Here is a 24480-nt window from a genome sequence, read left to right as displayed (position 1 = left end):
CTCACGGAGCACAGACAGAGCCAGACGCAAGGCTTGGGGCCTTTTACCATCACTCATTTCCCTTATGTCTCATTCTGTCCCTTAGAACCAGTCGTGAAGTCCAGGCCATGTTCAAGGACAGGAAGAAAGATTGGGATTCACCCCTTGGTGGGAGGAGAGTCAAGATCTTCCAGGCATTTTTTTTTTTTGAAACGAATTAAAATCTATGTATCTGGCCGCCTCGGGTCCTAGCTGTGGGCCACTGGGTCCTCGCTGACGCATGTGAGAGCTCAGTTCTCCACTCAGTGGCGTCACTTGCCCTGGGAAGTGGGCTGTTGACCGCTGGACCGCCGGGGAAGTCCCTGCAGGCATGTTTGTAAGCCACTCTGAGTGCCACATTTGGCACCGCACCTGTTCCCAACTGCCTAGCCTAGATGCAGCTCTTTGCCTGACCGGTTCCAGGGGTACACCCAGCCCTGATACCTGATAAAGTTCCTCATTCCCCACCCTGGATGATCCCGTTAGGCCAGGGCAGCAAGAATGCCCTTCCCCTTGACATCTCATGTAGCAACCTTCCAGCCAGCAACCCCTCACTCTGGCCCTAGCTCTCTTTGCTGTACTCAGAGGTGAACCGGAGCCCTCCCCCACTGAGAGCCCCCAAGGACGGCAGTAGTCTTCCTGAGTAGTCTTTCTTACTGTTTCGACGGGTGTCAGAATAATATTTTCTTTACCAGCGTGGGAAAGCGAGGTGTAACATTTGCATTTCCTGAGTATTACTGTCATTGAACTCGACTTCCTTTGTTTATACCCGCTGGGACTTCCTCTTCTGTGAGCTTCCAGTAAAGACCCTTTATCATTTTTCACGTTGGTTGACTTTCTAATTATTAACTTTTAAAAGTTCTTATTTAAAAAAAAAAGTCCCTGGAGTGCTTAAAGGTCCACCTGCCGACGTAGGAGACACCAGTTCGGATCCGGGAAGATCCCATGTGCAGAGGGGCAACTGAGCCCGTGCGCCACCACTGCTAAAGCCTGTGTCCCCCAGAGGACAGCAACAGGAGAAGCCAGCACAGTGAGAAGGCCCCGCAGCACAGCCGGAGAGCGGCCCCGGCTCGCCGCAACTGGAGAAAAGCCTGTGCAGCAAGCAAGACCCAGGTCAGCCGAGAGCAAAGAAATAGCTGGGAAAGAAACTTCCTGATGCATTCTGAATAATTATTTTCAGTTACGTTACAAATGCATTCACTGATGTACGTCGTCATTTGCAGGTCTGTTTTTACTTTCTCTGATGTATATATTTTAAAATACCCATTTATTTATTTGGTCAGGTCTTACTTGTGGCACATGGGCTTGTCCCCCTTGGAGCATGGGCTTCCCTGACTGCGGGGCGCCAGGACTTTGTTGCCCTGATAATAGTCAGGGGTGGAGACCGCGCCCCCTGCATTGGAAGCCAGGCGTCCTAACCACTGGACCTCCAGGGAATTCTCTGGTTTTTGTCCTCTTTTGAGTGTTAACTGCTCACATTCGTTTCCACTTATTTAATGGACTCAATATCATTTCTTATTGTTTTGTGCTTAAAAATTTTATTTTTGGCTGTGTCGTGCAGCTTGTGGGATCGTGAATTTCCTGGCCAGTGAAATCACCACGTCCTAACCTCTGGGCCTCCAGGGGATTCCCTGGATGAATTTTTTCATAGACTCTTCGCCACTTGCTGCCAATGTCTTCTCCAGTCTCAACTGTTTTTCGCTTGTTTAGGATGGCTGTGATCAAACTGCTCTGCAGACAAGCACGGTGGCGCTCTCCTTTAAGGTCCTTTCCGCTGGGCGGAGACTTCAGCCTACGCTAGCCTGCTACCTAGGGTCTCTGCTCCTGGCCTCTCTCTCCTTCAGCTCCCCCTTCTTGTTCTTTCTCTGCTGAGCGCCAGCCCTGTTCTGCAGAAGTGCAGCCATGGAGGAGCAGACAGAGCTCGGACCCTCGGGGAACAGAGGGTTCGCTCGGCAGCTGACACGTCCCTGGGAGGGCACCAGGTTATCTTGCCCGCCCCTCCCTGAGGCCTCCCCTGCCCTGCCCCTCCTCTCCTGCGGATGTTCTGTGGCGGGGACCACTAACTCGAGCCGGCTGTATTTTGAGATAACGGTCCCTCCAGCTCAGAGAAGAGCAAGGCCCCCGCCTTGCTCCGGGCCTCCTGTCCTCACTCACCCTACTGCTCCCCACCCGCCGGCTCCTCTCTCCTACCCAGGAGGTGTCCTCCTCCAGCCTCTCTCTTCTTCTGTAGAACCATCAGAGGCCTTCTCCTCCTTTCACAGCTCAGTCACTGCAGGCTGACTGCTGCTACCCTCGGGAGAGGACTCCCTCTTCCAGCCCCATTGGGCCTCTGCGGTCACCCCCTCCCTACCCCTCTGGGTGCCCTGGAAAACCAGTGTGCTCTGCACTTGGCTCACCTTCCTTTCCCCATTCCTGTCCTGGCTCGGTGTATCACCTCCAGAACGGCATGACTCCCCCAGAAAGACTCTCAGCTGGACATCTGCGGCCTCCTCACCGTCCTGGGCCCCTGGAGGGCTTTGTCTTTCCCTAAACCTACTCCTGCTCTGGTCTCTTTGTGATGAGGGGAGCTCGGCTGTCCCCCACCATGACTTGGGCTGACCCTTCCTCACGCATCACTCCCCTCTACAGGTACTGGGGAACCTGCCTCCTCCCCAGGTCCCGGCCGCTTACCTGCTGCCCCTCCAGGCCAGTCTCTGCAACATGAGCTGGCATCTACCTGCCCAGGCTGACCCAGGCTGGAGGGCCAGGTCTGGTCTCCAAGTTTCCTTTCATGCTTAGAAATTTCTGGCGGCCGGCCGACCACTTGCTAGACTGGATCTGCGGACACAGTCTTCAAACTGGAATGCTGTCTCTGCTCCCCGCAAAGTCCTCATCTGGTACACAGCTGTGTGGCCACCACCTCCCAAAAGTCCTCCTGGATGGCCTCTCCCACTGAGAACATCAGCTCCTGGGAGGGCCCTGTCTACTCATCTTGTTTGAGGCCTCACGCAGTGGGGTGCGTGGCCAGGACAGTGCTTCTCTGCTTACTTTCTCCCTCATCCACAGTTGCCTGCCCCCCCACCCCAATCTTTTCAACCTTGAGCTATCCCAGCTCTGTCCTCCCCTCAGAGCTCTCCATCCTCCAGACACGGCCTTTGCCCTTGAGCCTCCCAGGATAGGGTCCTCTGCGGGGCGGTGGAGAAAAAGGAACACAGGAGCCTCTTGTTGGAGTGCGGGGACCCGGCTGCAGGCTGGCAAGCAGATTTACTCTCAGTTCACTTCAGTCGCTCAGTCGTGTCCAACTCTCTGCAACCTTGTGGACTGTAGCACGCCAGGCCTCCCTGTCCATCACCAAATCCCAGAGCTTGCTCAAACTCATGTCCATTGAGTTGATGATGCCATCCAACCATCTTATCCTCTGTCATCCCCCTTCTCTTCCTGCCTTCAATCTTTCCCAGCATCAGGTTCTTTTCCAATGAGTCACTTCTTCGTATCAGGTGGCCAAAGTATTGGAGCTTCAGCTTCAGCATCAGTCCTTCCAATGAATATTCAGGACTGATTTCCTTTAGGGTTGACTGGTTTGATCTTCTTGCTGTCCAAGGGACTCTCAAGAGTCTTCTCCAACACCACTGTTCAAAAGCATCAATTCTTTGGCAATCAGCTTTCTTTATACTCCCAACTCTCACATCCATACATGACTACTGGAAAAACCATAGCTTTGACTAGAAGGACCTTTGTTAGCAAAGTAACGTCTCTGCTTTTTAATATGCTGTCTAGGTTGGTCATAACTTTTCTTCCAAAGAACAAGCGTCTTTCAATTTCATGGCTGCAGTCACCATCTGCAGTGATTTTGGAGCCCCCAAAAATAAAGTCTGACACTGTTTCCACTGTTTCTCCATCTATTTGCCATGAAGTGATGGGACCAGATGCCATGATCTTTGTTTTCTGAATGTTGAGTTTTAAGCCAACTTTTTCACTCTCCTCTTTCACTTTCATCAAGAGGTTCTTAAGTTCCTCTTCACTGTCTGCCATAAAAGTGGTGTCATCTGCATATCTGAGGTTATTGATATTTCTCCCGGCAATCTTGATTTCAGCTTATGTTTCTTCCAGCCCAGCATTTCTCACGATGTATTCTGCATAGAAGTTAAATAAGCAGGGTGACAATATATAGCCTTGACATACTCCTTTTCCTATTTGGAACCAGTCTGTTGTTCCATGTCCAGTTCTAACTGTTGCTTCCTGACCTGCATACAGGTCTCTCCTGCATACATGCCTCTCAAGAGGCAGGTCAGGTAGTCTGGTATTCCCATCTCTTTAAGAATTTTCCACAGTTTATTGTGATCCATACAGTTAAAGGCTTTGGCATAGTCAATAAAGCAGAAGTAGATGTTTTTCTGGAACTCTCTTGCTTTTTAAATGATGCAATGGATGTTGGCAATTTGATCTCTGGTTTCTCTGCCTTCTCTAAATCTAGCTTGAACATCTGGAAATTCACGGTTCATGTACTGTTGAAGTCTGGCTTGAAGAATTTTGAGCATTAATTTGCTAGCGTGTGAGATGAGTGCAATTGTGTGGTAGTTTGAGCATTCTTTTGCATTCCCCTTCTTTGGGATTGGAATGAAAACTGACCTTTTCCAGTCCTGTGGCCACTGCTGAGTTTTCCAAATTGGCTGGCATATTGAGTGCAGCACTTTCACAGCATCATCTTTCAGGATTTGAAATAGCTCAACTGGAATTCCATCACCTCCACTAGCTTTGTTCGTAATGATGCTTCCTAAGACCCAGTTGATTTCGCATTCCAGGATGTTTGGCTCTAAGTGAATGATCACACCATCGTGATTATCTGGATTGTGAAGATCTTTTTTGTATAGTTTCTCTGTGTATTCTTGCCACCTCTTCTTAATATCTTCTGCTTCTGTTAGGTCCATACCATTTTTGTCCTTTATTGAGCCCATCTCTGCATGAATGTTCCCTTGGTATCTCTAATCTTCTTGAAGAGATCTCTAGTCTTTCCCATTCTATTGTTTTCCTCTATTTCTTTGCATTGATCACTGAGGAAGGCTTTCTTATCTCTCCCTTATAGTCTTTGAAACTCTGCATTCAAACGGGTATATGTTTTCTTTTCTCCTTTGCTTTTCACTTCTCTTCTTTTCATAGGTATTTGTAAGGCCTCCTCAGACAACCATTTTGCCTTTTTGCATTTCTTTTTCTTGGGGATGGTCTTGATCCCTGCCTCCTGTACAATGTCACGAACCTCCATCCATAGTTCATCAGGCACTCTATCTGTCCGATCTATTCCCTTATATCCATCTGTAACTTCCACTGTATAATCATAAGGGATTTGATTTAGGTCAAACCTGAATGATCTAGTGGTTTCCCTACTTTCTTCAATTTAAGTCAGAATTTGGCAACAAGGCAACATGATCTGAGCCACAGTCAGCTCCCGGTCTTGTTTTTGCTGACTGTATAGAGCTTCTCCATGTTTGGCTGCAAAGAATATAATCAACCTGATTTCAGTGTTGACCATCTGGTGATGTCCATGTGTAGAGTCTTCTCTTGTGTTGGTGGAAGAGGGTGTTTGCTATGACCAGGGCGTTCTCTTGGCAAAACTGTACTAGCCTTTGCCCTGCTTCATTTTATACTCCAAGGCCAAGTTTGCCTGTTACGCCAGGTATTTCTTGACTTCCTAGATTGACTCTAGAATCTTGGTAAACAGGAAAACACCTGTTCACACTGGCGGTGATTATGTCCCCGCCAGCATCCAGCAGGCGGCGGGAGACTCAGGGGACCTCGAGGGAGGGACAGAGAGGAAGAAGGAGGGAACGGATTTACAGGGCGCCACCCCTTGCCAGACGCATTCCTTCACGTCCTCATTCTTTGCTGGGTCTGCCGCGCCGGGCGAGGAGGTAGGGAACCGAGAACCGCGCGGAGACTCTGCAGCCCGGGTCCTCCGCCTCTGTGCGGGCCCCCAACCACGCCGTGGCCCCGCCCCTCCACAGCCCCGGCCCCGCCCCCCGCCCCGCGTCGTCACGGCGCCTGCGCGGCGTGCCCACGTGACGCCCGAGGCCCGCCCCTCCCTGCCCCGCCCCCGCGAGTGCGGCCTCAGCTTGCGGCGGCGCCAGGTGAGCGACGGTCGCGGGCCGGCGGGCGTTTCGGTGCGCGGGGCCGGGTTCGGACCCCGGGCACGGAGCGGACGCGCGGGCGCTGTCGCGGGCAGGCGGGGGCGCCGGCCCGGAGCACACTGAGGCGGAGAGGGGGCGGCGGCCCGAGGCGAGCCGCAGCCTGACGTGGCGGGGGCGGCGGGCGGGACCCCCGGGCGCGGGGGCCCTGGGGGCGCCGACGAGCGGGCCCTGGGCGGGCCTGTCGCCCCCCGCGTCTTTCGGGGCCGCCTCCTGGCGCTTCGCTGGCTGCCCTGCAACAGGCGGCCTATTGGACGCCGTCTCCCCCGACGCGACCTTGGACCCCGGCCCGCCCGCGTCGGCCCGCACGCGCAGCGCGGATGGAACCGGACGGCGCTGGAAGCCATGCTGTCAGCGCGACGCCTCGGCCCAGAGGGCCGGCCGCCTCTCTGCCCGCCGCGGGCCCAGCGCCTGTTCCCGGGCGCCTCCCTGCCCCGCGGCCGCGACGCCCCGGAGCGCTTCACCCGTCCGCGCCGCGGGTCCCCCCCCGCCCCGGGGACTGGGACCCCTGTCCCTTTGTTGCAGACCTTGCCTCGTGCAGACGCTGACTGGGGCCCTGCAGAAGACTGGGGTGCCTCCTCAGTAAAGGGTGTCGTCGGACATTTCTTCAGAGATGTTCCGACCCTGTCCTCCATGAGTTTACGGAAATGCGTGTTAGCGTCCTTGAGTTTGTACCTGCTTGGGGCGTGAAGCCTCCTTTCTCCTCCCTCGCAGGACTGCACACAGGGCCTTGCTGTGTGATGACTGGGATCGTTACGGGTTGAGGGTATGCTGAGTCTAAGGGAGGGCTTCACTGAAGGTGCCAGAAAGTGAGCTCCCAGGGTAAACAAACTTTATTTCAGAAAAACAGGCGTGGGAAGGCAGTCCTAAAGGATGTGCCGCGTTCCACTTTCTTATTTTTTGAAATTTCGTCAGTTACCAAAACAAAGTTAGCCTGTGAAATGCTGTTTTTTTAATCTGTTAAGTCAGCAAAGATTAAAGACACGCTATTGGTGTCTTACACACTGATTGGAATCTGGTTCTCTCACTTTGCTGGTGGGAGAATAAATTGGTACACCCTCTATGGAAGGCACTTTGGCAGTATTTATTGAAAGGTCCTCTACTCAGTCAAACTAAGATAACCAGCAGCTCTGTATTCAGTAAATGCTCCTCACTTAGCGACCACAGACACTGCAAATCTCTGATTTTCAGTGCAAAACTTAGCACCAGCAAACAATTGGCAGAAACCCAAACATCCCTCTGAAAAGGACTGGTTAAATAAAGTAGGATTACCCATACAGTTGACTGTGGGAGGGATGTAAGGTGAAGGTGTAACATCTACTAAGACGGGGGAATTCAGTTTTACAGCTTTGCCTGCAAATGCATCCATGCTGCCCGGAAGGGTGGGGGAAGTAGAATACTTGCCTCTGAGAGAGAGTCTGGTTGGGGACCTAAGTGGGAAGGAAATTTAAGCTTCATCATATACTTTTTTGTTTATAGTAGAATCTCTTTCTCATTTTTTCTTTCGAAGGTCCAGTAGGGGGTTGAAGAAGCAGCACATTAGGGGAGGGGATCATGGAGGAACGAGAGGTGGGGAAGGCAGATGTTCGTGGCCTGCAGCAGGTGGCCCGCTGGCTGGCGGTCCTGTGGCCTGAAGGGTGCACAGCTTGATCCCCCAGCTTGGTGCAGGACGGATTGGCTGCCCCTTGACCGAAGCAGCAAGCTGCCCCTAGTCACTTCTGGTTGGCTCAGCATTCAGGATCTTAGTTTCCCAACCAGGGATCTGTCCCACCCTCCATCCAGTGGAAGCATGGAGTTCTAATCACGGGATCTTCTAGGAGGCCCCTGGTGTTTTTTTTTTTTTCTTTTGCGTCCATTCCTGCGTTGGGAACCCAGTGTTCTTTCGCAACAGGAGAGAGGAAGAGCCCTTGAGAACTGGTCTGCGCTGGTCCTCGTGTTTGTCCTCTGGGGATTTTAGAATGCCCCGAGGGACTGGCTGTCTTTAGTCCCCTTTCCTTGGCTGAGGGGCCTCACGCTGAGGTTCACCACACAGGGGGTCCACCGGCTGGGTTCCCATGGGTTGGTCCATCTCTAGAACCTTCTGTCTCACAGCCATGCTAAAGGAGATGAAATGGGAAGGAGGGTCTTAGTTGTGAAGGAACACAGGTCGGGAGGAAGGAGGCCCCAAGTCTGGACCGTGGTAGGGAAGAGGGTGCTAGAGGCTTGAACCTCCGGGGAAAGCACCGGTGAGCGCGAGGGAGGCCCCAGAGCAGCGCAGCCAGCCCTGTGTGGCCCCTGGGTTCAACGCTTGCCCCGTGTCTTGCCAGCTGACAGCCGCGGAGCTGAGGTTGGGAGCCGTGGTCAGGATGGCGGAAGAGCAGGAGTTCGCCCGTCTCTGCAAGTTGCCCACGCAGCCCTCCCACCCGCACTGCGTCAGCAGCACCTACCGGAGCGCCCAGCACTCCCAGGCGCTGCTCCGGGGGCTGCTGGCCCTGCGGGACAGCGGCATCCTCTTCGATGTGGTCCTGGTGGTGGAGGGGAAGCAGCTCGAGGCCCACCGCATCCTGCTGGCCGCCTCCTGCGACTACTTCCGGTCAGTAGGCGCGCGTTCTCTGTTCTTGTTTGAAAGGTGGTGTCCGATACTGTATTTTCCAGAATGAATTTTCTAGCAGTAAGTGACAGTATCTTAGTGTGGTACAGATTTTCTTTCTACTTTACTCTGGCTCCCTGTCATTTCATTTTAAAGAACATTCAGGCCCTTGGAAACGTTGAGAAGAATGTTCCAAAGAGCTGGACGCCTGTTGTTCCCACTGGGCCACGCTGGCTCTCGCTGCCTCTGTAACCACCACCTTTTTCAAGACCTTATGAGGCTTTGTGCCTTCATCTCAGCCGCACGCACTGTTCTTGTAACACTGTCAGGAAGCCCACTCGCGCCCCAGCTCCTCTGGGGACTCCCGTGAGGACTGAGGAGGGCGGCCAGCACTGCGCACACATTGTCCACATAGCCGCGTTCATACGCTTACCCGGCCGGCTGCCTCCTGCTCACACCTCCTCATACCGCGGGTGCTGTGACCCCCTGAGTTTCTCAGTCTCCTGCGTGAGGCTTGCCCAGCACCGGGCACACTGGGCAGAGCGGATGCCTCCACCCCGACTTGACCCAGCGAGGGGCGGCCCCCCTGCCGCCACGGTGAACAGGGCTCTGGGCCTGAGACCCTTTGCTCCGGCTCTATCCCGTCGGGTCCTTGTCTTTTCAAGGCTCAGCTATAGTTCTCGTCTTTGGATTTTAGAAGCTAATGAGCAAAATGTTTCTTTATGGTGTAAGTGCAGCCTGTTCTCCAGAAGGAGGATATGGAGAGGGCGACCCAGTGGTGGCTGGCGCCTTAGGGCAGGCGTGTCCAGGGACAGCAGCGTCCCTTTGGTTCATGGGCGTTTACTCTTCACAAGCTTTGAGATCCCAGGCAGCGGGCGGGGTAGGGTGGCCAGGAGCCCCCTCAGGGAGGCCTCAGAGCCCAGAAGGTCTGGCACTGGGGTCCCCCCGGCTCAGGGCCTCCTGGCCGCACCCTCGAAAGCCCTCCACGTGGAACTCCTCTCCCCACATCGACTGTCTGTCCCAGTCACGGCCCTTTTCCTGCAGGCAGGGGGCGGGCGCCGCCTCTCCTGCCTGCAGGAGGCCTCCTGTGTCTCCCGCGTCCTCCAGGAGCCGTTCTCGGCCCTTGACAGCTGGCCCTGGGCGGGCTTCTGCTGGGAGGCGTTCTCTTCTCTGGCCTGGTCACTGTGCAGGCTGACACCCTCTCCCCCTGGGACCAGGGAGAGCCCAGACTTATCTCTGATAAACACGTGTGAAATGATGATTCCCAAGGTTCAGCGGGTTTTTTTCTTTATTATTCATTTTGCTTATTAACTCAAGTTGAAATGATGCAGTGAGACTGGGAAAGGTCTCTGACGTGAGCGAGGGTGAAGCGAAGGCCTTTGGAGTCTGTGGGCCCATAGCTGGGCCCCGCAGGGGACATCTGTGGGGTGTCTGCCAGGCTCTTGGCGACGTGCAGCTGGGGCTGACAGCCCCCTGGTCTGCTCTGTGGTGTCAGCCAACACGGGAAGCTGAGTTATTCATGAATCAGAGTGTGAAACCCTCCGTGAGGCCCGGGCTCCTGGGGCAACAGACCCCCGTCCCTGGGCCTTGCTCGCAGAAGGGCAGCTGGTCCCTGTTAGGGAGCCTCTCCTCTGATGCAAGGCGCTTACCAGCCTGAGCTGGCGCGTGGGCCTCTCCAGACAGGCGAGGGGCGCGGAGTCGTGTCCAGCGCCCATGCCCGCCGCTGAATCACTGTCTGGATGGGAAACCGTGGCGCGCGCGGCTGTGCCCCTGCCCCCCGCCACGCTCACCCAGTCTTCAGCCTCCACACAGTGGCTCCTGCGAAGCCCATCTCAGACTTCTCAGCCCCAAACCGCTGATCCTCGCAGCTGCTCTGTTGTGCTTTGTTGGGTTCCAGGGTGTCGCTAACCCTCGGCCCTGCCCTCCGGAGGTCCCCCAGAGCTGCTTTGTTGGAGAGCTGTCCCGTCTGTCTAGACAGATGGTCTCTGAGAGGAAGGGGAGAGTTGGGTTCTTCTGCTTTACCCCAGTTTGTTTGTAAATCTAAAGTTTGGCACAAATTCATTAAACCATGCAGACTGTCCTGAACTGAGATGAGACTTCTTTATTTTTGTTATTCTTTTGGTTGGGAAATACTGAGGTGCTGGATTCGAGGTGTTGGTTTTAGGCTCCCATGGAGGGTTGTGACATCATACGTGTGGCAGATAAGTGTTTTCTCCGGCTGAAACGTCTGGATTCCGGGACACACCTGGTCTCAAGGGTATGGAGGAGGTGTCTGGGTTGGAGGGAACTCCCCGCCTCCTCAGGGCCGAGGCAGCCAGTGGCGCCCGGTGCTGTCTGGTTGGGGCCTCCCGGCGGCGGGCACAGGCCGCAGTCTCTTTGTGGTCTGTGCTGCCGGTTGTCAGGCATGTCCGACTCTTGGTGACCCCGTGGACAGCAGCACGCCAGGCCTCCTGTCCATCACCAACTCCCGGGGCTTGCTCAAACTCATGCGCATCGAGTCAGTGATGCCATATTATCCCCTGTCGTACCCATGTCCTCCCGCCTTCAACCTTTCCCAGCATCAGGGTCTTTTTCGATGAGTCACTTCTTCACATCAGGTGGCCAAAGTATTGGAGCTTCAGCATCAGTCCTTGGAGTGAATACTGAGGGCTGATCTCCTTGAGGATGGATTGCTTGGATCTCTTGGGTCCGCGGGACTCGCAAGCGTGCTGTCTGTGTCCTCCACTTACGTGGTCATTCCCCGCCTGCTGGACACTTGGTGAACGTGTCTCTCTCTTTTTTTTAAATTGTGATTTCTAGAAAACCTAAAGCTTGACCATTGTGACCATTTTCAGCGTGCAGCTCAGTAGTGCTCATTACATCCACTCTGGCGCAATCTCCGGAACCGGTCCACGTTGTGAAAAGGATCCTGTAGCCATGAAACAGTTCCCATGGCTCTCCTCCCAGCCCGGGCGGCCGCCTGGTATGGCCACCTTGTGCTTCTGTCTCCACGACTGCTCTCGGGACCTCACATGAATGGAATCAGGCAGTACTTGTCCTTTGAAGACTGGCTGCTTTCGCCGAACGCCGTGTCCCCAAGGCTCCTCCGGGCTGTGGCGGGTGTCGGTCGTCCTCTGCTGAAGCACGCGCTGCGGTTTGTCGCACTGCGGTTTGCCCGTTTCGTCGACGGACACCGGTCGTTCCCATCTCTTGGTTCTCGTGAGGCAAGCTGCTGTGAGCATGGGGCGCAGAAGTCTCTTGGAGGCCCTGCTTTCAGTTCTGTGGGGTATGCACTCAGACGCGGAATTGCTGGAACACTCTGTAATTCTGTGTGTTATGTCTTGAGGAACCCCCAAACTGTCTTCTGCAGCTGCACTAATTTACATTCACACCAGCGATGCACAGAGGCTCCAGCTTCTTTAAGTTGAGGAAATAAGAGTCTAAAAGGAAGTGGGCGAAGCACCTGCACTCTTGGGAAGAGAAAGTGAAAACAGCTGCTGAACCCGCGACCCAAGCCTCTGTCCGCTGTCCGCTGCCAGGTTTCTCCCTCGCCCCCTGGCGGCTGGAGCCAGCGTCCTCTCCCTCTGCTTCTAGGGGTGTCCAGGGCAGGCCCCCCGCTCCCGGTGGGGCTTCGTGACAGGCTGTGGCAGAGGCATCCAGGCGCGAGCACGTGGGGCACCCTTTGACCCAGCAGTGGCTCTCCTGGAACTGGTCCTGGTGTTCCCAGCAGCCCCTGGGGCAGAGCCGCCCATCGGGTAAACGACAGGAGACGAGAGGAGCCCGGGCCCAGCACGCGGCTGCGTCCTTTGGCACCTTTGCCCAGGGGCAGCCCTGTGGGTGCGGATAATCCAGGCTGTTTCCAAGATGCCCTGTGAAGGCGAAGCTGGGTGCGGATCCAGGCGTGGGCCCTGCCTCGGCATGGTGCCGCCCTGGGAGGGCAGCTGGGGGCCGGAGCTGAGGGCAGCCGGAGCGTTTCACCCTTTCATATCCTCTCAGTCTTGTGAGTCTGCGTGTGTGCGTGCGTGTGTCGAAATGGAACATGGCCACTCTGGCAGCGTGCTGCTGTCCCGTTTCAGCCCCAAGGCTTCCCTGACCACCGCCGCTTCCTCTAGCCCCTGACTGACCCCGCAGCCGGGACGTTAAAAGGTGCCTGCTCTGTAGGGGCCGGGGCGGGCTCCTGCTGACCTCTTGCCCCTGGGTCCCAGCTACCCTTGGTCAGCCCCAGATCGGGTCTCCCCTCCGGATCCCCAGGCCTGCCGGGCCTCCTGCCCCCGCTGTAGCCTCTCCACCCTGCCCCATGGAGCCTGGAGTCTGAGGTCCCTAGGTCAAACCTGGGATCAGTTCCCCGACAGCACCTCCATTTCCTGGTGTCCGTCCAGACCCGACCCTGCCTAGCAGCATGTGGCCCAGGCTCCCTCCCCCACAGCGGCCAGCCTGCAGGGTCATCCTGGCCCTGGTCCTGGGCGCCCGCCACCTCCACGGCCTCCTCAGGGAGGGGCCCCTCGGGCTGGCCGCTCCTCCGGCAGACACCCCGTCTCAGTCCTGGACAGCAATTCCACACCCGGCAACGCCCTGTCCTCTGTCGTCCTCCGGCTTTAGCTCCGTGCTCAGGGGTCTTCCGCTTGGCTTCATTGTGAAGTCGCCCCGTGACCGGGTCTCGGTGCTGAGTAGCCGCAGGGCGGGGGATGCTGAGTGGAGGACATTGACTTTTCCCATTCACCTCTCCCGCTGAGCCCCGGGAATCACACGGGTGGACGCAGCAGAAAGCCCGCTGGCCCCACGCCCGGGGGCGCACGTGCAGGTCCTAGGCTGTGTGAGATGGAGGTTTCCAGAATGGTCCCAGGCTTGGTCAGGAGCTGTGGGTGCCTCCATGGGATGGCTCAGGGTACGAGCCAGCCTCGGCCTGCCCCTCCGGCAGCGCCGTGGGCGTCACCCAGCCGTGCCCCGTCTTCCCTGCGCAGGGGCATGTTCGCTGGGGGGCTGAAGGAGATGGAGCAGGAGGAGGTCCTGATCCATGGCGTGTCCTACAACGCCATGTGCCAGATCCTGCACTTCATCTACACGTCCGAGCTGGAGCTCAGCCTGAGCAACGTCCAGGAGACACTGGTTGCCGCCTGCCAGCTTCAGGTGAGGCTCCGGCCTGAGGTGGGGAGCCCTCCCTTCACCCCTGCCACCCGGCTCTGTTTTGGGTTTAACTCGCTGGGCTTCTCTGCAGTGTTGATTCTAAAGCGAGTCTTGCCGGGTGTGATGCTTCCGAGTGCGCGGCCCACCGCCTCCTGGTGGTGTTGCCAGTGACTGTTGGGGGCTTGTCCCCCGCGTGCTGGCCCTCCGAGGTGCCCCAGGGATGGGGGTACCAGGCCTGGACACCTGGCCTGGGCTTGACGGCCCGCTCTGTCCACAGATCCCGGAGATCATCCACTTCTGCTGTGACTTCCTCACGCCCTGGGTGGACGAGGACAACATCCTCGATGTCTACCGGCTGGCCGAGCTCTTCGACCTGAGCCGCCTGACTGAGCAGCTAGACGCTTACATCCTCAAGAACTTCGTGGCCTTCTCGAGGACTGACAAGTACCGCCAGCTGCCCCTGGAGAAGGTCTACGCCCTCCTGAGCAGCAACCGACTGGAGGTGTCCTGCGAGACGGAGGTGTACGAGGGCGCCCTGCTCTACCACTACCCGCCAGAGCAGGTGCAGGCCGACCGGCTCCCGCTGCCTGAGCCGCCCAAGCTCCTGGAGACCGTGCGCTTCCCCCTCATGGAGGCCGAGGTCCTGCAGCGGCTGCACGACAAGCTGGAGCCCAGCCCGCTGAGGGACACCGTGGCCGAAGCGCTCATGTACCACCGGAACGAGAGCCTGCAGCCCAGCCTGCAGGGCCCACAGACCGAGCTGCGCTCGGACTTCCAGTGCGTCGTGGGCTTCGGGGGCATCCACTCCACGCCGTCCACTGTCCTCAGCGACCAGGCCAAGTACCTGAACCCGCTGCTGGGAGAGTGGAAGCACTTCACCGCGTCCCTGGCGCCCCGCATGTCCAACCAGGGTATCGCGGTGCTCAACAACTTCGTGTACCTCATCGGAGGGGATAACAACGTGCAGGGCTTCCGCGCTGAGTCCCGCTGCTGGAGGTAGGGGCCCCGGGCCGGGGGCTCCCTGTGGCGTTGGATCCTCCCACTCATGTCTCCTCTCCTGGGAAACCCACGCCCACTCCCCAGGCACCGCCACCTTCTGGCGGGTGCGGGGCTGCAGAGAGTGCCGTGGCAGGAAGGGAGGGTCCGGGCCTGGGAGCACAGCCACCCTGGCACCCTCTGCCCTTGCAGCCCGGCCCAGCTTCCCTCTCCTGTGCCCTTAGCTCCACTCTGCTAGCTGCACAGCCTCCTTGGAAGGTGGCTGCCTGTCAGCCCGCTCCCCCAGCACACAGTCCTCAGCCCAGGGGCAGGGCAGGCCCACAAGCCCCAGCGCATCTCAGGCCATATCCCTTCACCGCCAGCTCTGCTGTCAGCCGTGTGCTGGGCGCGAGGTCCAGAGCAGGCCGTGCTTTCTGTCTGTGAGGCTGGGATCTTCCGAGCCTGTTCCTTTGGGCCAGAGCAGGGGAAGTGGGGCAGGCCCCCCGGCCTCCGCTCCTGGAGGCTTCCAGGCTGGTTTCCACATCTGGGGCCTCTGGGAAGCTTCCCCCCGTACAAGCGGACAGGCGGCAGGGCAGATATAGGTTGCTGGCTGCCTCAGGCAGCTGTGAGCTGGTGCCAACCTTGCTCAGGGGCAGGTCTGGCCAGCCACACCCCGCGGATGGACCCCGGGCCAGGAGGAGACAGCCACAGCGGCCCTCAGCCTCCCCTGCTGTCCCTGCCCCAGGACCCAGGGGAGATCCAGAGCTTGGCACACTCTGTGGTTAGATGGGAAGTGGGTACTCAGTTCAGAAAAGAGGAAACCATGCCTCATGCCTTCGCGCCGCCCCCCGCCCCCCGCCCCGGCTGGGCCTCCACCTGGCAGGGCCAGTTCTCAATGCAAGCTCAGTTCTTAAAGGCGGCCACCAGGGGCCCTCCGTGGCCCCACCCTCCCCTCCGTGGCCCCGCCCTTCTCCCCGGGAACAGGCTGACAGCTGCTCTGCTCCCTTTGGCCTGTTACTGACTTGCAGTGGAAGGAGGCCCTGGGTGCCAGGACTAAGGGCCGTGATGTCCACTCAGTGAGTGACTGGCTCCACCACTGATAGCCTCACTCGGCCTGGTCTTTCCTAAGCACACCGAGTGTGATCTGCCCCGAGCCAGGTTCCCTGGGGCGCAGGACCACAGACGTGGGCCACAGTGCTTTAAGGGCCTCATCACACGTGTTGACCCCGCGGCCCCTCGTGGTAGCTTCTCTTGGCAGGCAGCATCACCCCACTGGGTACGGAGCCGAGGGAACAAAGCTGAGGCCCAGATTCACTCAACCTGGCTCTGTGGTCTTCCTGGTTGGCAGGGAGGGGCCGCGTAGGGAAGAAGCAACTGCCGAGTGCATTTCACTTGTGTTTGGGGCAAAGGCTAAAAATGGGGTGTCTGGCTGGAGGCCGTTGTGCCCAGGTGTCCAGTCAAGAGACCATAATTGGGGGCCTCCCTGAGCACAGAGCCGTGGGGACCTTGGAGTGAGACGGTGAGATGGAGGTGCTGTAGGAACAGCCATCGGGCAGCTCGGGGTGGTCAGCGAGGGTCTGGAAGCTGTGCCCTCCAGGCTGTGGGGGCGTGCTGGGGGACGGGCCTGCTAACGTGCTCTTCCCTGTCCCGCAAGGTACGACCCGAGGCACAACCGCTGGTTCCAGATCCAGCCGCTGCAGCAGGAGCACGCGGACCTGTGCGTGTGCGTCGTGGGCGGCTACATTTACGCGGTGGCAGGCCGCGACTACCACAACGATCTGACCGCCGTGGAGCGCTACGACCCCGCCACCAACTCCTGGGCCTACGTGGCCCCGCTCAAGAGGGAGGTAAGGAAGCCCCCCGAGGGACCCCTCCCAGGTTCACAGAGTGGAGGCCGGGCCGGGCCCAGGACAAGAGCCCTCTTGTCTCCACGAGCTGTGCCCTGAGCTTGGGTGGGGGCTCCCAGCGGCATTGGGAGAGGCCCCTTCCTGAGTTCCACCCCCTTCTGGGTCTCCTCACCTCGGCCCCCGGCAGCTGCTGTAACCCTGCAGTTCAGTGGACGGAAGCCTTCCCCTTGCCTGCCCCTTGGCTCCCCTGAGGTGAGCCGGGCTGTGTCCAGAGGGCCACAGGAGGGACGGGAGAGGCAGGACCCCACAGCCTCAGACCTCCCAGAGGGCAGGCCCTTCAGGAAGCCAGAAAGCAGCATTTCGGAAGTGCCATTTTTCCTGTTTGTGTTTCTGTAAATCGTGTGTCCTGCACAGTGCCTTGTTTTCTTCTAGCTTGAACATGTTAACGTGTTCATCTTACAGAGGTGATGCTTGAAAGGGGTGGCTCTCTGAGCTTAAGAACTTGGGTGCTGAGACCCTGACCCCCAAACCAGACACAGGACCTCAGGGCAAGAGGGGCCCTTGCTGGTCTGTGCTGCACCCCGGGTCGCAGCGTCTGTGAGCACCTCTGGGCACCGGGCAGAGCAGAGGAAGGATGGCCGTGTCCTGCCTGAGGCCTTGGCCAGATGGGCACGCTGCCTCCCTGACCCTTCCCCTCTCCTCCCCTCCGCGTCCCACCCCACCCCGCCCCTCCCTTCCCTGACCCTGTTCCTCCCCTCCCCCCTCCCCGCCCCCTTCTCCCTCCCGTCCCCTCTTTACTGCCCCCACCTTGCCCAGCCCCCCAGCTCCCCTCCACAGCCTGTGTGACCCCACAGAAGGCCAGGACTTCCCCCCAGGGCTCTTCCCAGGACGGGGAAGCACCCCCCCCCCGCTCCTTGGCCACTTTGGGGAGGAAGCCCTTCTGGAGAGCATTCCCTGCCTGTTCAGGAGAAGGGGGCAGCGGACGCTGGCGGACTCCATCTCCTGCGGAGGGGAGGGAGGAGGGGCTCCAGGGGTTCTTTGTCTGGACGGGAGGCTGTGCTTCTCAGCCTGGCCACGGAGGGGCAGCCTCGGCCTTCAGCCGGCACTTCTCCCCGGCGGCCGAGGCTCCTCACTTTGGTCTATTCCTTCAGCAGCCCTGGGGATCCGGTGGTGGCAGTGACTGAGCCTAGCGGGAGAGAGTGCTCTCGGTCACTGCACAGATGCGGAAAGGGACTCGGGCCGAGCCCAGCGGTGCTCGATGAGGGCCTCACTGGACTGTGTGTGGGGGCGGGGAGGTGTCAGTGAGACCACGTCCAGGAAAGATGGCAGCCATTGAGAGAAACAGAACCTTCCAGGCTGGGAGGAGGAGGCGGAGCAAGGGGAGTGCGTGTGTAGAGAGGGAGCAGGCTCTGTCCCGTGGGTGGTCCAGGCGTGGGCTGTGGGAGGGACATGACAGATGTGAGCCACCGGGCACAGCCGGTTGGCAGCCAGGCTTTGGGAGGCCAGACCGGAGATGGAGATGTGTGAGTGCAGGGCCGTGCTGGCCGGGGTTAGCTCTGATCGGCTCGGGGACATTGCCAGGCTAGGGGGCCCGCGGGTCTGCAGAGGTGGTCGTACAGCCCCTGCAGGGGCCTTCAGGATTTCCGCAGGGCCCATGGCAGGGCGGGCCCACACTCCCACCTGTCTCAGGGTCCTTCCCACTTCCTCTTGCTCAGTACTACCTGGAACTCTGGATGTGTATGTAAAACTCGGAAAACTCAAAAGATTGAGATAGATGACAACCCAGCAAGGGATCTGGGGACCTTGATCCGAGTGAAAATGAAAAGACAACATGTCAAGTTTTGTGGCATGCCAGCTGAAGCTGTGCTGAGAGGGAAATTTGTAGCACTGAAAGCATTCATTAGGGAGGAAAAAAAAACTCAAATGAGTAATCTAAACCCTTCGCTCAGGAATCTAGAAAAGTAAGAGCAGAGTGAGCCCAAAGCAAGCAGAAGAAGCAACAGAATAAACACCAGAGCAGAAATCAGCAAAGCTGAAGGAAAAACTTAGAGAAAAATCAGTGAAACAACCAGGTCTTCACAAGATGAATGAAAGGGACAGACCTCTAGGAAGCCTGAGGAAGAAAGCAGAAACAATTCAGTTAAAAGTATCAAGAGCGCTGGGGGCAGGGGGGTGCATTACTAAAACCCTGTCAGAAGGAGGGGCAAAACAGGAGTTCCTCAGAAGCGCAAGCGCTAGAACCCCCCCGGAACTAAGCAGACCATCTGAATGGCCCTGAGCCTGGTAAGGAAATGACGTCCAGGCCCAAGTAGTTTAACTGGAGAATTTTACCGAACTTTTAAAGAAAATACCGATTCTTTTTTTCCAGAAAATGTTAGAGGGAGAGTACTTCTCATTTCACCTTAGGAAGTTATTATTAAATTGATACCAAAACCATACAAGACAGCAGCCTCTCCCCCCCAAAAAAGAGCGAGTGTGTCATACATACAGTCACATGTGAATATTCATAACTAAATACTAGCAAATGCCCCTCTCTCCTTCCAAAAGAAATTCATGACCAAATAGAGTCGATGACAAAGACTGGTTCCATACTCGAAATTTAAGCGGTGATTCACCATGTTTAAAATCGCAGGATCATATCGGAGCAGAAAAAGGAGCTGATAACAGGCCTGGAGGGTTGGCGGGCATGGGGGTCTGGAGGCTTCTGTGAAGATGGGGCTGTGATGGTTTCCTCTGGGTCCCGTGCAGATGTCTGCTTGCGGGGGGCGGCGGTGCGGAGAGAGGGGTTGCGGCTCCCCTCGGGGAAGCGCAGCATCGCCTGTGGGCCCTGGAGTCATCTTCCGTGGGGAAGGTGGGGGACCGGAGGGGGCGTCCAGGGAGGATGCGGGCAGACGGCGAGGAGGAGTCGGGGGTCCTCGCGGCGGGCCCCTGGCCTCCTGGCGCGCGCGCACACGCCGGTGCTCCGGCCGCAGGTGTACGCCCACGCGGGCGCCGCGCTGGACGGGAAGATGTACGTCACCTGCGGCCGCCGCGGGGAGGACTACCTGAAGGAGACCCACTGCTACGAGCCGGGGAGCGACACCTGGCACACGCTGGCCGACGGCCCGGTGCGGCGGGCCTGGCACGGCATGGCCACCCTCCTGGACAAGCTGTACGTGATCGGGGGCAGCAACAATGACGCGGGCTACCGGAGAGACGTGCACCAGGTGAGCGGGCCGCCTCCCTCGGGTGTCAGTGAGGGGCCGGCCATGGCGGTAAGCGGGGTGCGGGGGAGGCGTGGGACGCGTGCCCGTTTGCTAGTTCCCTAGAGCCCAACGGAGCAGCTAGGTTTCCCATGGCCCCCCCGCGCCCACCGCCTCCCCGCACTTGGCACCCCCACCACAGGGTGGCGTCCTTACAGCGGATAACCCGCTGGCCTGGGGTCACTCCTGGGGGTGCACACTCGGGGTTGAGACAAATGGCACGTGTCTACCACTAGGGTGTCACAGAGAAGAGTGTCACCTGTGTCCACTATTATTAAAAGCTTTAATTATAAAGTTAGTATAACCACATTGCAGAACTCTGGGGAAATGGAGAAAGGGGACAAGAATTCCTGAAACCTGGCCCGCGGCCCAGAGTGCTAGCCCTCCTGCACATCCACCCGCCCGGCCGGCTCCTGGCGCCTGTGGGTGTGCCCTCTCGTTTCAGGGCCGCCCCACCCCACCCAGTGGCTGTGCAGAGTCCATCAGACCGCTGACGCTGGGGTTGGCCAAGTGGTGGCCGTTTCAGGTAACAGTCGAAGCAGCGCTTGCTCTGTGGAGCTCTTCGGGTATCTTGGGTCATCTCCTGAGGTGAGAGCCGTGGTCCTCGAAATGTGGCTCCCGGGCCAGCAGTACCCACATCAGGAGAGAACTCAGCAGGAATGCAGGTTCCCTGGCTCTCAGCCCACCTAGCTGGATGTTCCCGGATGGGACACTCCAGCGCTGAGAGCCACGAGGCTCCAGCGTTTCATTTCCTATTGCAGCTGGGGGGACCGCCACAAACGCAGCGACGTAAACCCGCAGGAGCGTGTGCTGACAGTCCAGGGGTGTTTCCTCGGCAGAGCCCAGGGAGGGTCAGCGTCCTGTCTCCCGGGGTGTCAGCAGAGCTCAGCCCCTGCGGTAGGGCCAGGTCCTGCTCCTCGCCGCTGTGAGCTGAAGCCCTTATTGGCTTCTGGAAGCCTCTGGGCTGGCCGCTTGGGCCCCTTCCTCTTCCAAGCTGGCAGCTCCTCTCCCATGTTGGGCCTTCACACGTCCCCTGCTGCTTCCAAGGGCTGTGCAATTAGGGGTCCCACGAAGATCCAGGGTCGCCCGTCCGCCTGTGTCCGTGTCCCTGCGCTTACCGGCCCGCAGAGGCCGGCTCGGGCCCCGGCGGCCAGGCCTCCTTGCGGCAGGAGGGGCAGAGCTGGCTCTGCGCGGCTCGGCGCAGCTGTGCACGTTGCCGCCCTGACTGGCCAGGTGGGTGCCCGGCCGGCGCCTTTTCTTCCCCAGTGGCCGCTCGTTAGCGGCTGACGGTTTGTCCCCGAGGTTGTTTTGCAATTCTTGGATCACTAGTAGCTTGGACATTTCTCCCGGTTCCCACGTTTACTATTTAGGGTAGCTTTGAAGACGATTTTTTTTCTCTTTTTTGGCCACACCGCATGTCCTGTGGGATCTTAGCTCCCTGACCAGGGATTGAACCTGGGGCCCCGGCAGGGAAAGTGCGAGTCCTTACCACTGGACCGCCGGGTACTTCCCAAGAGAGTGTTGGTGGTCATCATGACTCAGTAAGCCCGTCTCTTCTCTTCTTTTTATCTGCATCTTCCCCAGTGCTCTGTGCGCTTGGCTTCTGAGTTTCAGCTTCAGCGGTGGAGGGGAGTGAGCCAGCACCCCCAGGCCAAAGGGGAGACACCCGCGGGCCTGGGGCCACAGGCCGACTGAGGGGCTGGGGAGGTGGCGCAGAGCGGCAGCCGGTCGAAGCCTGCCCTCTGAGGGTCCCCCAGCTCCCTGAGAGCCCGCACCTTGCCTTGCAGGTGGCCTGCTACAGCTGCAGATCCGGGCAGTGGTCCTCCGTCTGCCCACTCCCGGCCGGGCACGGGGAGCCGGGCATCGCTGTGCTCGACAGCAGGATCTACGTGCTGGGCGGCCGCTCACACAACCGCGGCAGCCGCACGGGCTATGTGCACATCTACGACGCAGGCAGGGACCGCTGGGAGGAGGGGCCGCAGCTGGACAACTCCATCTCAGGCCTGGCTGCCTGCGTGCTCACCCTGCCGAGGTCCCTGCTGCTCGAGCCCCCCCGGGGGACCCCTGACCGCAGCCAGGCCGACCCAGACTTCGCGTCCGAGGTGATGAGTGTGTCTGACTGGGAGGAGTTCGACAACTCCAGTGAGGACTAGAGTCCCAGGGGTGTGGGGGGGTGGGAGATCCCAGGCGTCACCCACCCCGCCCATCGGCAGGTAGGCAGGTGTTTTGGGGGCTTGCAGACCTGTGGCAGGAACCCTTTGGGAAGGGCTTGGTCCCCTGAAAGTCCCCAGGCCCTCTCCTCCTCAGCAGACGTGGCTGGGGACCGGCGCACCACCCGCCGTCCCAGTCCCTGTTGGGCTGAGAGGGCGCCTTCTCTCAAGGGAGTTGGGGATGGGCCCCCGCAAGGGGCCCGGGGCACACCCCGCCTCCCGCGGGCAGGAATGGTGCAGGCTGGGCCCATCACCAGCCCAGCAGCTCCTGGGATGGGAGTGGGAGCAGAGAGCCAGCCAGGGGCCCGAGGCTGGTTGTGATAACAGGGTCTTGCAGCCGGGCCTTCCCGCCCCGTGTTGTTAATAAATGAAATAAAGCACCTCCCACGAGGCGCGTTGCTCTCCTTTGGCCTGGGCCTCACTTCCACTCTCAGCTCCGGGGGCGTGGCTTCTGGGGGGGAGCCCATCCCCGGTTGGACGGTGTCACCAGGACACCTGTCCCTGTCTGCTGACCCTGGCTGGAGCATCTCCCGCTGTGAACCTCTCCTGTGAACCAAGGTTCCAGTGGCCGTCTTGGTGCCAAGGAAAGCCCAGCACCTGGGGAGGGAGGGCGGGAGAGCTTCGGGGGGCGCCTGTCTCCTACATCTGAGTGCGTCGTGCGGAGGGACCTCTGCGTTTCCTCCAGGTAAGCTTCAAAGACCCTCCTGAGTGGGTGGGACCCGCAGGCGGGGGTTCCAGTGCCATTTTCCGCACTGTCCAGCCTGCAGCAGAACACCGTCCGCTCCTATGGGGTCCTCTTACCCACCCCTGCAGAACCCCACTGCTGTGGGTCTTTGGCTCTGTCCCCGCGCCTCACCCCACATGACATCACGTGCTTAACACTTCAGGCAGCGAGCCCGGCGTTGACGCTGGTGGTCCTTTCCCATGGGACAGGACGGCCACTTTGCCAGGGTCATTCTCTGACTCCCAAGGCTGAGGTGTGGGACCATGAGCTCGGAATGGGGACCCCCGTTTCTGTCTCTGCCACCACCCTGCAGGCCAGGGTCACAGTCCCTACAGACCTTGGAGGTTTCTGTGAAGGAGAAGGGTTAAGACGTCTGCCCCGCCCCAGAGTGTCCGGGCCTGCAGCAGCTGTCTCCCCAGCCAGGCACCAAGGCCTGGCTTTGCGAGAGGCCTCTGATCCGCAGGGGATGAAGGAGGGTCTGTGAGGCCCCCAGGGCATGGGGCAGGGTAGACATGAGCCCCGGAAGGGTTCCTAAGACATGGGCCGCAGCCGGGCCCTGCCGCGGACCAGCGCAGCATTGGCCCACGGCCAGCAGCCTGCCCGGGCAGCCCTTGCCAGCTGGGCAGGCTCTCCGGCTGCACTCGAGCCTCCACGGCACCCTCTCCCTTCAGAGTTGGCCTTCTCCGGGAGCCACCCCCGCCAGGCCCAGGCTCTGGGCCTCCACCTGGCCTGGGTGCTGGCCAGTCGTATGGGTGCGTCCTCATTTTGGTATCCACCTGGCACAGGCCAGGCAGATGGACAGTCCCCCACTCCGCCTGTACCCAGGCTCCCGGCGGGGGCATGGGTGGGGCCAGGAAACTCACCATCAGGCACGAGGTGGGCCTGAGACAAGGCTGGGGACGGTCCTGTCCTGCGGGCAGCAGACAGAGGTGGCACACGGCCAGGGGCGGGTAGAGAGTTGCATTCAGACAGTCCTGAGGTGCCCGTCACAGAGCTGGGGCCTGAAGGAGCTCTGGGGCTGGAGGGGGCAGGGAGGTGATGGCGTCTGAGGTTCCCGTCCGTGAACCCAGTCCAGCTGGGCGACACCTCTAGAGCCAGGAGCAGGGCCGACAGAGCGGCCGCATGGACCTCTGCTGGCCACCCTGTAGGGCAGCCAACAGGGGTTCCGTGGGAGGGGCCGGGGCCCTGGGAGATCGGGCCGTGGCCTGCAGGGCTGCCCGGAAGTGGTTGGCCTGTTGACTTGCCCCAGAGAAGTGTTTGCGTTTGTGACCACACGAGTGCGACTTCCCTGCCACCCTGCCCGCGGCTGCCCCCATCCTGCACCAGCGGGGCTGACGGAGGGGGCCCCAAACCCCCGGGGCTCCCTCCCACCCTGTCCGTTGCCAGCCCAGCAGTGCCCACAGCCTCGGGCCTGTCGGGGCCTTTGACCAGGCCCCCTCCTCCCTGATGGACCCCCATATGACTGAGGCAGGAGCCCTCCTTGGGGAGCCCGCACATAGCCCACCCCCTACCCTGGCCCTGCCTCCGGCTCTGAGGTCCCCAGAGGCCCAGCCCAGCTCTGCTGGGAGCTGGCCGCCCCCCTGCCCTCTCCTACCTAGGCCTGCCGCCCTCCCCACTCCTTGGGCCTGGAGCTG

At 59.3% G+C, this 24480-nt stretch overlaps 1 protein-coding gene across 3 annotated transcripts; it reads left to right on the top strand.

Annotated features, from left to right (window-relative positions):
- The first annotated feature begins 810 nt into the window (after positions 1-810).
- On the top strand, positions 811-22527 carry KLHL22 (kelch like family member 22). 3 transcript variants are annotated; one of them, XM_027566055.1, is made up of 7 exons: positions 811-1131; positions 8483-8748; positions 13686-13851; positions 14126-14844; positions 16478-16670; positions 19643-19876; positions 21700-22527. In XM_027566055.1, the coding sequence occupies exons 2-7, from the start codon at positions 8522-8524 to the stop codon at positions 22063-22065; spliced, it is 1905 nt and encodes a 634-aa protein (XP_027421856.1). In that variant the 5' UTR covers positions 811-1131; positions 8483-8521; the 3' UTR covers positions 22066-22527. The 3 variants fall into 3 exon arrangements, with proteins under 3 accessions (XP_027421856.1, XP_027421855.1, XP_027421854.1); XM_027566054.1 differs by having other exon boundaries at positions 813-1241; XM_027566053.1 differs by lacking the exon at positions 811-1131 and adding an exon at positions 6046-6119.
- Positions 22528-24480: the final 1953 nt, after the last annotated feature.

Source organism: Bos indicus x Bos taurus, chromosome 17, assembly GCF_003369695.1.
Source record: "Bos indicus x Bos taurus breed Angus x Brahman F1 hybrid chromosome 17, Bos_hybrid_MaternalHap_v2.0, whole genome shotgun sequence".
NCBI classification, from domain to species: domain Eukaryota; kingdom Metazoa; phylum Chordata; class Mammalia; order Artiodactyla; family Bovidae; genus Bos; species Bos indicus x Bos taurus.
Note: the sequence above shows the minus strand (reverse complement) of the source record. Positions and strands in the feature narration are given on the sequence as shown.